This window comes from Camelus bactrianus, chromosome 8 (assembly GCF_048773025.1).
Source record: "Camelus bactrianus isolate YW-2024 breed Bactrian camel chromosome 8, ASM4877302v1, whole genome shotgun sequence".
In the NCBI taxonomy this organism is placed as follows: domain Eukaryota; kingdom Metazoa; phylum Chordata; class Mammalia; order Artiodactyla; family Camelidae; genus Camelus; species Camelus bactrianus.
The window spans coordinates 51,152,335-51,166,711 of NC_133546.1; the positions used below are offsets into that span (position 1 = coordinate 51,152,335).

Below are 14,377 nucleotides of genomic sequence, written 5' to 3' on the forward strand. Positions count from 1 at the left end.
AACCCTTGTTTGAGATTAGAAACTCCAGAAGACCATTTGGATCATGTTACAAATATGACAACCTAGGAAAAAAGTCAAGCACACTTCCTCTACTATATGTAGTAGAGTATCTCCTGTTCTAAGAAGTTGCTTGAAATAGTTTGCATTGCGGTAATCAGTGTATATTTTGTATTCTCATCTGAGAATACAGGCTTATATAAGAATGTGTTTCAAAAAGTTATTTTCATATAGTTGAGAGTCAGTGTGAAATAATAAAAAGCTTTCATTAAATCAATAATATATATATTTTGATATATTATTCATCTAAAATAAATAATGCCTTACATACAATTGAAAAATAATTTCATGATAGGAGCTATTAAGGGAGGTACCCTATTTAACTTATAATGTTTTATAATTGTCATATTAATTACATACATAGGCAGCATTTCTAAAATTCTTTGCAGTGTTTTAAAAAGTTTGTTAATCTAATACCTTAAATGGTGTTACCATGTACCATTTGCACTATTATGGTGCTTATTACAAGCCTTTATAATACCATGAAGGAATACTTTACTTTGCTTAAAATTCATACATTTATCATTCTGTTTACTGACACTTTTCCCCCCTGTGGAAAAAAAAATAGCTTTAGGAGAAGATTCACAGGCCATATGACCTTTTAATAAAAGAAAACAAGGTAGTATCATGTGTTAGACCAGGTCAACCTTGGTCTTAAATATATTATATTACATTATGTCTAAAAGTGATTTTATTAGTAAAATAGGGCCATTTTTACCTACAGTTAATATGCGCCATCTGCATGGCATTAAAGTAAGATATCTTTAGAATCATGGGGAGCCATTTCAAATGTATACACAAAAAGGATAGCTCATGATATGATAATAGTTGATATGTGTCTTGTATCTTCATTGTTTTTAGTGCTTATCAGTATTACTTGCTACTTGTTTTTTTAATCATATCTTACTATGTCATCAAATCAAATATATTTGATTATTTATTTTACTATATCATTAGGACAGTTGTAGAGCTGTTTATAGTATTAAATTACTTTTTCAACTTATAATTTAAATTGATAGGAGATGGTTATCACAGAAAGATAGAGAAGAAAATGTTTTCAGATGCTTGTCAGCCAACTTAAAAACTTATTTTCTTTCAATTTCATCATAGAAATTGGTAAATCACTTAAAGCTAATTAAATTCAAAGTATTTTTCACCGCAGTGTGTTAACATTATAATCATAAAGGGGATAGTATGAGATGTTGAACTGTCATAATTATTTTGAAAGTTTAGAAATTTGGCAAAATTTTTAAAAACTTACAAGTCTTACATAGTATAAATAGTAAATTATATATTAGTTATATATGTGGATTTTTGTCTTATTAGAATATATTATTTTTATACTCAGCTGACACATACAGTTGGTAACCATTATGTATTTTCTCAGGGTGTTGTTTAATATTTTCTAACCATTGTTAAATTGTCATTTCTTATAATAAGAGATCCTTGCAGGTTTCTGAGAGTTTCATTTGGAAGCTCATGATGTGATTCAGTTGTAGAAGAATATGGGAAAATGGTGTCCCTGATGTGTCTAATTTGAAATAATGGCTTTGGCCAGAACTCAATCCAAAATTCACAGAAAAAAATTAAGGGCTTTGTTTAGAGGAGTTGTTTTTTTTAATCATTAATGGGGAGTAAATTATCTAGTGATTATCTCATCCTACATAATCACTATAAGTCATAAGAGTTCCAGAATGTTAAAAATATTTACTTTATTGAAATAAATAATCTAAATTATAGTCATTTCAGACACATAATATTTTTATCCCCTCCAAACTCTTTTTTTTATTTAATTGAAGTATAGTCAGTTACAGTGTGTCAATTTCTGGTGTACAGCATGTTTCAGTAACACATATATGTATTCATTTTCATATTCTTTTTCATTCTTAATAAATGTTAGAGAGATACAGTCAGGGTCACATGCCTCCTCCTTTGAGGTAACCAACTTGACTTTTTGGTTGAAAGCTGTCTTATCATTAATAGGGAAAATGAGACCTTTTTTAAATTCATGAATTTGATATTAAATTTCCAATTAATCTAAAAAATGTTTCTGTAGAAAAATATCTACCTACCCTTTTTCATATACATTGAAGAAATAGTGTGTTTCCTTAGATTAGAACTTCATATGCCATGGCATTCTACTGGTAGTATTTTGGTGATTTTGAGAATCACACAGGAAATCTCTATAGTTTTATAGAACAAAATAGAGGAAAAGCAGCCTGAAGAATGAGCTTCTTGGGAGAAAGTGGTGAAGAGAACTTTAAAGTTATTTTTAACATATCTGTAACTAGTATTTTATTCTTAAAATCACTGTCTTTAAAAAACTTGGCACTCTTATAAAGTTAATACTCTGAAAGTATTGCATGAGGTATTTTATTTGTATTTTTAAATTACATTGTGTTTATTTCTTATTGGGTTGTTATATTTTAGATATTTATATTGCATTTGTTGTTTCTGCATTCTAGCTAGTCTGAAAGTAAAAGGAGATGCATCGTAATTGATAAAGTTTTGTTTGTTGTTAAGAAGTTTATAATTGCTTCATTTGATATTTTTCATTTTTAAAAACCTTAAGGTACAACAGTTGAATAATATGGATGAAGTATGTTATGAAAGTGTTCTGAAGCAAGTGAAGGCTGGACACCAGGTATACTTTATTTTATCTTATTTTTAGAGAATGCTTAGTAATTAAAGTTATTGATTTTTATGCTTTTAAAAATTTTCTTAAATTCTGAGATAATGACTCATGGGATTTCTATTTTAGTAATTTTTTGCCCAATGGGTAGCCATATAAAGCATGAAATATTCATAGATAATATTTTATCATTCCAATACTGATAGATCATGCTGTTTCTTTGCCATTTTTATTAAATAGATGAGAGAAGGATTTCATCCTTTACGTTTCAGGTTTTTTTTGCTTTGTTTTGTTGTTTTGAAAGCACCAACCTTATCTCATATCTCAAAATTTTTACTTAATTTTTTTTTACAGAATGTAAATAATTTGAATGTTATTTTATTCTTACTGGTTTTTTTTAATTGAAATAGTAGCAATTAAAATGTGTATAATAAAGTTTCATGTTGTTTGGAAATTAAGCCCTTTTAAATTCCAGAGTTCAAAATGTTTCAATCAGGATTGTTAATAAAAAGTAGAATGATAATAATTACTCACATAAAAGTTAACTATTGCCCAATTGTATTTGGTTCTTTGATCACTTTATTTTATAATGAGGTTTTTTTTCCTATGTTGTTAGCCTTCTCTGACATGTAAAATGAAATATTTTCTGGTACTTTGGTTTTTAAATTTATTTTAAGATCAATGAAATCTTTTTTTTTCAAACTATATCTTGTTTGGAGCCCCAATATACAAAACAAATCAAAGATGAATTAGAATTGAAAGCATAGAACACTGCCCACTTAGCATTCTTGATGCATTTTGCCCTCCTTTAAGTCATAGTTTTAGAATTCTAACCTAGAGAAAATGTCTTTAGTTTTAAGAATAACTTTTAAGGAAAAGAAATCATGATTAAATTGTATGAAAATATTAGTGACTTACCTTTCTTAGTGATCAGTAAATATCTGAAGCTGCTAAAATTATATTTATTATGTCATTGAATTTCTCAGCAGCCCCTGAAGTAGGCACTATTATCCTTATTTTCTTAGTGCACTGGCAAATCCAGGCCATATGAGTGTAGCATCTTGGCTAACCATTGTCTTACATCACTTTATTTGGATTTATTTTGTATCCCTCTTTGACCCTCATTAGAAAACTGCTTTGTGGTTTGCATTATTTATCATGTACAAATAAAGAAATGTAAAAGCCCAATATTCTTTTTAAAATCTAAATATTACCTCATACCACCTATTTGTTCTTGGTTAGGAGCCAGAAAACTTTTCTGTAAAGGGTCAAGATAGTAAATATTTTAGACTTTGTGGGCCTTATGTTCTCTTTTGCAGCTACTCAACTGTGCTGTTGTAGCATGAAAGCAGCCATGGATAATATCTGAACAACCAGGCATGGCTATGGTCTTATTAAAATTTATTTGCAAGAGCAGGCAGCAGATGTATTCGACTTGGAGGCTATAGTTTGACAACCTTTGGTCTAGGTTTCCTTATGAGATTTGTTTGAAGTAAGTGATCATCCTAAAATGCTATCTTGAGAAACTTTTGGCAGCATTTGATAGGAAATCTTAATGCAATATGCTGCATAACCAATGTTTGTACCTTCTTTGTGAAAGAACAGGATAAATTCAGTGTAACTAGGTAGATATTACCTACCACCATGGGCATTTTTTCCAACTTTTATATTACAGAAGATATAAACTATATTATTAGCTAAGGAATTTAGCTCTGGAATCTATAAAATCTATTTGTATATGCTATATTGGAAATATTCAGTAAATATTTCAATGTTTTCTCCATTACTTTTAAAAAAATAGACTTTATTTTTTAGAGCAGTTTTGGGTTCACAGTAAAATTGAGCAGAAAGTTTCAAGAGTTTGTAGACACCCTCTGTCCCCACACATGCAGAGCTTCCTCCACCATCAACATCCTGCATCAGTGTGATACATTTGTTTCCATCTATGACCCTGTGTTGACATGTCAATATTACCTAGAGTCTATAGTTTACATTGGAGTTCACTCTTAGTGTTGTACATTCTATGGGTTTGAACAGATGTGTAATGACATGTATCCACTGTTATAGTGTCTTGTGGAAAAATTTCACTGCCCTGAAATTCCTCTGTGCTCAACCTGTTCATCCTTTCTTCCCCTTAACCACTGGTTACCACTGATCTTTTCACTATCTCTATAGTTTTGCTTATTCCAGATTGTCTTATAGTGGGAATCATACAGCATATAGCCTTTTCAGATTGCTTACTTTCACAATATGTATTTGAGGTACCTCCCTGTCCTTTCATAGCTTGATCGCTTATTCTTTCTAATGACTGAGTAGTATTCACCGTCTGAATGTACCACATAGCAGTTGTGTACAGCTTTTATGCGGACACAAGTTTTCAGCTCCTTTGGGTAAACACCAAGGAGTGTAATTGTAGGGTCAACATTTATTAAACTACTTCAGTCTTTCTTCCATATAGTCTTACATTATAAAATACTTATTTAAAAAATAGAATACAGCCGTATCCCTAAATATTAGGAAAAGTAGCAGTTGTATCTTCTATTGTAGGTAGGTGGAAGTCCAAGTAAATGTAATTTAAAAGATCCTAGGAAGATTATATTCCCTTCTTTTTCTGGCAGAGTTCTCTCACTGTTACAAGGGTTAACTTGTCCCTCTAGAAATCATGATTTATAAAGTTCAAATGCTGGCTACGAGTGTTTTGTCAGTAGAGATTAGATCTTATTGCCAGTCTTTTCATTCTTAGTGTGAATCCATTCACCACATTACTTTTCAAAATGGAAACTGCCATAGGGCAGGCACTTGTGGTAGTAAATTCAGACAGGATAAAACTGGGATGCAGAGCTAGGTTCGCAGCACAGGTTCCTGTTTAGAAAGGACAGACTAGGTTGGGAAACCCCAGGGGAGACTTCAGGTCATCAGGGCTTACTGCTTTAAGGCAGGAAGAACACGGCAATGGAGAGCCTACAAAGCTGAGGCAGAAGTTGTACACGAGCGTTACCTCCCCACCTTTTGTGTGCATGTCATGGCATCTACCATTGCCAGCCTTTTAAGAATGCATGACCATCAAGCTGTCTCCTTCCTCTGCACTTTTTCCTGGCTAAAAATGCACTCTGGGTGATTGTGTAAGTGTGGTTACAGTTTAAGGGCCCACTGAAACTCTTTGGCATCAGTCCAGATCTGTGCTTATGTCCCACTTTCCAAACAAGAATTAGAGCAGGATAACCACAGTCGTCTTCAGGCTCTGTACCCTGATAAGTAAGGTTTAGGCTGCAGGTCTCCCAGTTTCTGTTTCAATGATTAGTAATGATGTTTGTTTTCCATAATACTTTTCTTCAGTTCTCTAGAAATACCTACATATCTCTTTACTTTTTTAACTGTGAAAATAAAATAGCAATATTAAGGAAAATTTTCATAATTCCAGTTATGTTACTATTTTTAACATTGTTACTGTAATTTTATACATATTCCACTAGTCCTTTTTTTATCCATTTGCACATGTAGCTTTTAATTTGCTCATTCAAGCTTTTTTCCTATTTTCAGCACTTGTTTATTTTTGAATTTTTGATAAAATAAATAATTCTAGAAGATCTAAATTAGTATTCTAACATAAACTTATTTTTAATTATTAGTTACAGTCCATTGCTAAATTATAATTACACTGTATATGCAGATTTATAGTCACTGTTTTCCTTAATGAATACTAAATGTTTTTTATTGTTTCTACATGGTCTTCACAATTTTAATGTCTATAAAAGAGAAAAGAGAATTTTTAGTCAGGTTCTAAGTTTCAGATGCCATGTAAGTCACTTCGGACTTCTAATCTTCACCATCCTCTGACCTAAGCATTATCTTCTTTTGTTAAAAAAGAAAATGAACCTAAGACATGTTAAGCAGCCTCCTAAGGTCACACAACTAGTAAAGGTTCGCACCAGGATTGAAATACACATCTGTGTTGATGAAGCCCACAGCATCTTCAGGGCTTTACATTGCCCCTTTGCCATTAAGCTGACGTTGGCTGTTCCTCTCATTATTGAATGCTTTAAATGTTTGCAACTTTCTGTTATTAAAGATAGTGTTGACGTAGTGATCATCTTTCTGCCTATTATTTTTTCTGTTGAAAATGTTTACTTAGGATAAATTCCCTAAAATAGGATTATGGCACAAACGGCCACATTTTGTGGTCTTGCCACATGATCCTGTACTGCATTCCAAATGCATTATAACATTTCTTTGTCATAGCAGACCTACAAAGGGTTTTATAAACATATACCATGTTCTTCTGAATAGTTTTATTAATGTAGTTTGATGTAAAGTTATGATCTGATCTATGTTTGCCACTTTGAATTTGTTTTACAATTTTAAGGCATATAAAACAGTTTGGTGTCTTACCAGTGAAATTTTTTCTTAAGTAGCAACAATTACCTCTAAATCATGATTATAGAAACTCATGCTTTACATAATATATTATTCATGCTTTCCTTTAAGTGTGCACTTACTTTTGATTAGAAAGACCTGTTCTTCCCTATGTTTTTTCTTCATATGTGAACCTGTGGTTTTTGGCCTCTATATCATTAAACTGTTTAATATAAATATGATTAATATAAAAGAGACTGGATAATAAGAGTTTAAACAAATGTAACACTTGGGAACACCAAAAAGCAAAAATGAAGGGGAAAAAATCACTTGTGAGTTCTACCACTCAGAGATGGTTTCTGTTAGTGTATGTCCTTCCATTTTTTAAAATGCATTCTATTCCCTTAATTTCTTACCTTTTTTTCTTAAGTATTCCTGTGGTTTCTTTATTTTCTCTATCTGAGAATACGACAGAACCATAAATAGAAGCAATAACATGTAAATAAAAACTTAGATTGAAGATATCATATTTAAAAAATTTAATCAGGGTGTTCTATTCAATGCTGTTTCCTTAGGTTTTGTGTTCCATTTGAACGGGTTCTACTAAGTAAGATTGGGTTATAAGGAAATGTTGTTGGTTAGGTTCCTAGTAGAGTGTCAGGTACATGGGAGCTCTGTGGTAGTTTCTTTGTGATGAATTGCTCATCTTCAAAAATTTAACATCCTTAGTGAGTTGGGAGGGATGGGAAGTATGAAATGTATCAGGACTACAGCCCATCAGTTGATATTTGCCTCTAGCATCACTAGTATTACAAATGCCCAGGCCAGCACCTTCAGATTGTAAGTAGTGGGTTGTTAAGGCAGCATTTTCGTCCTTTACATTAATATAATTATCTCAAGTAAAAAGCTATTTTACAACATAATTTGAAAACAAACCTCTATCTCTTTCATTTCTTAAAATTATCTGTGTTATGTATGTAACTTTGGGAAAGTTGCCCAAAACTAAAATCTTTTTCTGTTTCAGTCTTTTCGAAGGAATCGTTCTGTCTGTTTAAGTCTTCTATTTGCAAGTTGCTCTGCCAAGTACTGTTTGGCCTGTAAGTTCAGTTAGCTTGCTAAGTGGCAGCTTCTGCTGATTGCCTTTGTAACATGTCCAGAACTAAAATTGCAGTGTGGATACTTGGAAAGGAGGACTATTACACATTTTGATTTTGGAAGCTGAGGTAGATACCTGTTTCAACAAGGCTAGCAATCTTTGATTTAATCCATCACATGAGAATTGCTACTTCCCACTGGTCTTTGATTATTGAGGCCCATGTGGGAGTTTGTTTTCAGGGGCTTATAACCCCTCACTGGATTAGTTTTCTCTTTTTTATCTCTTTGAGGAAATACCTCCACTAAGGTGTAGTTCTCTCCTTTTATTAGAAGGTTAGCAAAGAGCTGCCCAATAGCATAGAGTTTCTGAGTTGTGTTTTTCCCCCTCATAATTCAAGTTGAATATAATGTTATCCCAGTCACGAATTGTCTTCATATAAGTTTTCAAGTGATAAATTTCAACAAATGAATTTGTGTGTATATGTCTGTCAGAAAATGAAGAATAGATAATTCAACAATCTTTTGCCTTATTCAAAAAAATAAGTCAGATTACATCTTCAATTATAGTATTCTGCCAAACTCTAATGGCTGAAAGGTCTAACTATATGTGCTTCATTTTAAGAGACTCTACTGTATAAATGTTTTGCTGTACACATAAAAGTACAGTAAATTGTGTGTGTGTTTGTGGAGAGAGAAAAACAGAGACAAAGACAGAAACACACAGACAAATAGAGAGCTTTGCTTCTGGAATTCAGTCATAATTATAACTAACTGCACATAAGTGCATTTTACATGTTCAGTAACCATGCTTTTCCTATAAGAAACTTAAGTTATTTTTTGTGGGGCTGTGTACCTCACAAACATTAGCTTTATTTTGTTGACCTTTAAATATATCTCAGCAGTTAGTGTATAGTAGTAAGAAATTATAAGTCATTCTATTCTAGTCCAAGAAAACAAATTGAATTTTCCTTGCTACCTCCTCATGCCCCCTTATCCCCACCAAGTAGTTTAAAAATTCTTCCTTGATTTCATTTATTTGTTTTCCTTCAGGTTGTTTAGTATTTTGGATTTTCTCTGTAGTTGTGGTTTCCCTAAATAGTTTAATTTTATCACAGCAGCTACTTTTCAGATCATTACTAAGAAGACTGAAATATGTGTCCATTAAAAAAAAAAAAAAGAACTGTAACTCTCAGGCAAATAAATACTTTTCATGCTAACAGTTAACAGTTTCCTCTTACATATAAAAATGAATTAATTGTTTCTCTCTATTTAGATTAAATTAAAATAGAGCAAGTTTTGTGTTCAAAAGCCATGCTGATACTCTCTGATCATACTATTACATGGGTTTCAATGTACCAATCATCGAAACTTGTGTGTTCACGTACTTAATAGATTTCATGTGCGGCTTTGTCTTAAAAGCATTAAAATCAGTAGGAGGCAGTTGTGTTCCACTCAAGCATGTGTGATGACAGATGGAGAAAATCTTTTCATGTTGACTTTTCAACAGTCATACTCTGCAAGACTTCAAGCTCTTCTTGGCTATTGGGAAATTAAAAGTTGGCGATTCAGCTTTTAATTCTGATACATCTGCTCAAACTAATGAGACGTCTCATTTGTAAGCTTCTCTTTGCGTTACCAAATGCAAGTACAGCTTTATCATTCCTGTTAATAATTCCCCTCCTCCTGTGTAACTCACAGAATGGGAAAATAATTGATGCCTTAACCCTGTTGAGATTTTTCTTGTTATACAAACTTTGTTACAGTGATAGGAAAAGAATTAGAAACTGCCTCAGAGAGATGGCATATTTAGAAGTTAACTTGTTCTTCTTTTACATTATCAAAATGTCAAGATCTTTAATCAATAGCTTCTGACTCAAAAATCTACCTCCAGTTTCAAGGATAAAAGGTTTTGCAGTGTTAAAGGGAAAAAAATATCATCTTCAACCTTGGATTAATGCTAAACATCAGCTTTTCTTTTTTCAAATGAATGTCTCTTCTCTTTCTTCATTGTTCGTAGGTTTTTAGTAGATGTTTCTGTTTCTAATAAGAAGCCACCTTTAAAAATCGACTAATAGTTATGGATTTATTTGACTTATTACTATCTGAAGGGAATTCTTTTTGTTTCTTAGGGTTGCTTTTTAGTTTATGTAAAAGTAATTATGTACAAATGAAAGAAATTTTACCATGCTAACTTTAATACTGTAACTTTCTTTTGGCCCTTTTGCCTAAAAATTTTTCTTCCTCCAGATTCAAGCAAATCTAATTTTTGATACTAACGTTTCTGTCATAAACTTGTCTAACATGATTTTATTGGTAAGTTATTTGAGTGCTTCTTTCTCGTCCCCTTCCCTAAAATTAAGATATATTCCCAAATGAATATAAGAGCAAGATTCTTAAAAGGGAGACATTTTAACAATTATTAGGATGAAAATTAAAGATATTTCTCCTTCATCTCTGCTGCTAAAGATGGCACTTATAAAGAAATATTTCTTGTTTTTAACTACAAGAAAATCTAAAGGAAGCATTCACTAAAACTCTACTTTTGGGAAAAAAAAAAAAAAAAAAAAGGGCCCTCCCCACCCACCAGAAAAAAGCTCTGATGAATCTTTTCTCAAATTGAAATTTTATTATCCCTCCTTATTTCACAGGCAAAAACTGGTTTTTAGTCCTGTTGGGTTCTCTATTTTACTTTTTAATCAGTATTAATAGTGTTTGCTTACAACTTTTTTTTATCGTCTCTCTATGTAAGATTTTAGCATATCTGTGTACAGCATTTAATTAAAGTGAAGGCCAAAACAGGGTGTTGCCATCATAGAAAGAATTTCTGTTACGACATAATGAAAATTCATCAAAGAAAATTTAATTATAATTATATATTTAGCAGTCAAAAATTTTAAATTGGACAGTGTAGCTCGGGAGCAATAATTTCTTAGCACTGTCAGCTGCTGGTTTGATCCTGTGATCACTGTGCTGCATATTTCAGTCATGCCTAGTTCAGAAACTTGGAAAACACTGTCAGCCTAGGCCTTCTGCTGTTCCCCTTCCAAACACGAAAGCCAGAGAGGGTTTTAGCTACATATTAAGGCAAAGCAAAATTTGATACATCTTTAATTTAAAAAACATTTTTAAGGCAAAACTCCCTTTTCCTCTCCCTTATGAGAATAAATTAATCAGATTACAGAGAAGCTGCAGAAGTGGAAGTAGGGGAACATGCTGATTTTTCCTTTGTGCCTTTCTTTTCTGGCTCTTGTGACATAAAACTCTCCTTGTTTTCCTCTGTCTTCTAACCTCTTTTGGCATTCTTTTTCTTTCTTTGTAGCTTTTTCCTTCTTTACCTGACTTATTCCTCGACCCTTTTAAAATTTAGCACTCTTTCTTGTATCATTCCATCTCAGCTATGACCTTTATAGGAATAACCCATATATTTATGTTCCCAACCCAGATCTCTTCTCTGAGCTTTTAGACCCATGTTATCCTGACTGGCCTCTCCTCTTGGGTGTCACGAGTATAGTATGTCCAAACCAACTAGATAATTTTCCCTCTAAACCAGTGGTATTTCATCCATTATTCTTTGGTTCAGTAAATGTCATGACTATAGATTTAGTTCCATAAGCCCAAAAGCTAAAAGTCACCCTTGTCAACTCTCTCCTGTGTTCTCATTTCTAATCCCTCATTAAAGCCTGTCCATTTAATCTAGGGGTCTCTCAAATCTGTGCATTTCTTTCTACCTCCTCCTCCTTTTGCATTATTATCTCTACCACCTAGTCCAAGCAACCGTCATGTCATCCATGGACTGCTCCAGCTATCTCTTAACTGCCCTTCCTGCATCCATTCTGGCCTTCCTCCCACTGTTCTGTATACTGCAGGGTAGCTAGAATGATCCTTTCAAAATATAGCTTCAGAACAACACATGAATACTTAAAGCTCCTTTAAAAGGGCTCAGGGGTCCCTGTATTGTTTGGCCATTACCGCCTTTAATCTTCATCACATACATGTCTCTCCCTCATTTCTCACTTCCATCTTCCTGGACTTCTTTTAGACCCTCATCATAGAGATACTCTTCCACTTACTCCTTAGCTTTGGCATAAATTTTGTTCCCTCTGCTTCACAAAGTCTTCCTTATTCTCTGCTTATTTGTCCTCTAAAAATCCTTCAGATTTCATCTTTCTTAGAGAAACCTTTTTTTTTGAACCTCCCTGACTCTTTCACCTCCCTGTCTTGAACTACATAATAACAAGCATATGTCTTCTTCCAATTTCATCTATAGTTTTACATTTTTCCTGGCTGTTTTTGATTAATGCCACTTTTCAATGGAAGATGTAAGTCCCATAGGAAAGGGGCTATCTCTAACTTTGCTCCTCATCATATATCACAGCCTCCCCAGGACCTGGAGCACAGTTGGTGCTCACATAGTGTGTGCTCAATAAGTGAATGGGAGATGTGGTAGTCTTCATAAGTTTGAACTTATTTTTAAAGGATTAAGGGGTAGCCAGCTTCAAAGAAAATCAAAAAAATAATAATGATTTCAGTAAGCCGAATGTCCAGACTGAGGGGAGAACAACCTGGAGATGTGGACTGACATCAAAGATTGCTTTGATTACCTTCTTAAGTAAGGAATTTTTTTCTCCCTGTAGTCTGTAAAGATCAATGAAAGAATGTTGGTGTTCTCCTTAAAAATGTTTCATTACATACATTTACTCTTAATATCATTTCATCTAGTTATAGTCTTTTTTGTTAGAAGTTAGAAGTATTAAATTATCTCATTTTCTCCTAAAATAAAATACCCATCTGACTTAGCTATTTTTCATGATATAGCTATCATTTGTGCCACTAGTTATTTTAAGTTAATATATTATTTCTTTCTTTTATTTCTATTCATTAAGCCCTAGAGGAGTAACTTTTGAACACTTTAAAAATTTTACATTTTTAAGAGAACAGAGAAAAAGTTCCATTTTTCTGAACTATAGCCTACCATTAGAGTACTCAATTATATTCTTGAAATTATGTATATATAACAGTTTCTTTATTAACCTTGTAATGTTCTCTCCAATGGCAAAAGGAATACTTTTTGATAAGGAATATTAGTATTGCATTTTTCCTTCACTGCTCTTGACATTACTTTTTTCTTAAGTCTTTGAGGATTTTCATTACTGAAGTTACAAGCTCTTACAGCAAGTGAATCAACACAAACATGTAAACATGTAAAAAGAAAAAGCTAATGAACTTTCTTCTAACCTTGCCTCACCCCAAGTACCCTTACCCCTGAAACTATTCAGTTTTTCCCTAGTACATACAGTCATACACAAGTATGTACATACCTTTAGGCATTTGAGTTTTTTAAAGTTAGTTGGTAGTCAGTGATTCCTGGAATTATGGCAGAAATTGATTGAACACATGGAACAGTTTGTCCCAAAATGATGTTTAGAAATTTTGAGGATATGAACTAAGTTTAGATCTATCTTCATACACCTACAGATCTTTAGCCAAAAGATCAAAAAAATAATACTGTGCATAGTCTTGGAATAAAATTGGAAGCAGTACAAGTGGTTTTATTTTCCTGAAACTGGTTTGCTTTACATCAGATACATGGTTGAACAGCAAGGAACATATATAAAGATTTGAACCTGGAAAGCAAAGCCTATGCTCCATCCATTTCATCTCATCCCCTTCATCTGTTATACAGTTGTATATTATCTCTGTTTTTATATGTTGGATCAGTGTAACTCCCTTATGGAAGCTATCCACATTTCTATCCATTTTCTCACTCTCTGTGTCTTCTTTGGTGCCCCTGTTCATATTTTAAATAGCAAAATGTAGGGATAATACAAGTTGCTTTACCCTCTTACTTTGTTTTTTTGCCATATTATTATATAATTTTCCTCTCAGTTTGTTTTGTTTCACACCTCTAGAATGTCTTGCATAAGAACAACTATAACTATTGGGTTTTGCATATATTCTTTATGTATGCAGCCAGTGTATAAACGCATGTTTTGCAGGAAAAGAAAAGTTTTGTTGAAAATAAAACCTAATTTATATACATGTTTATTTTATACTGTTATTTTAGTTATATTGTTTAAATGACAATAATAATATAGAATTGGAAAGTGCTAAAACAATGTTTGACTGCTTGTAATCATTTTTCATTTATAACACCACGGAAAATTCTCTAGACAGCTATTCAGAATATTTTATATTAAATTGTCAGAAGTTAATTTGATAGCTATTTATTTTATTTTAGAA

General features: G+C 32.5%; 1 protein-coding gene across 3 annotated transcripts in view; it reads left to right on the forward strand.

Moving 5' to 3' along the window:
- The window catches only part of ASCC3 (activating signal cointegrator 1 complex subunit 3), a 301,513-nt gene that overhangs the window by 137,672 nt on the left and 149,464 nt on the right, over nt 1-14,377 (forward strand). For all 3 annotated transcript variants that reach the window (XM_074368581.1, XM_074368580.1, XM_010965191.3), the window contains exon 13: nt 2,630-2,701. In XM_074368581.1, coding sequence (XP_074224682.1) covers nt 2,630-2,701 — 72 coding nt within the window. The remainder of the gene's footprint in view (nt 1-2,629; nt 2,702-14,377) is intronic.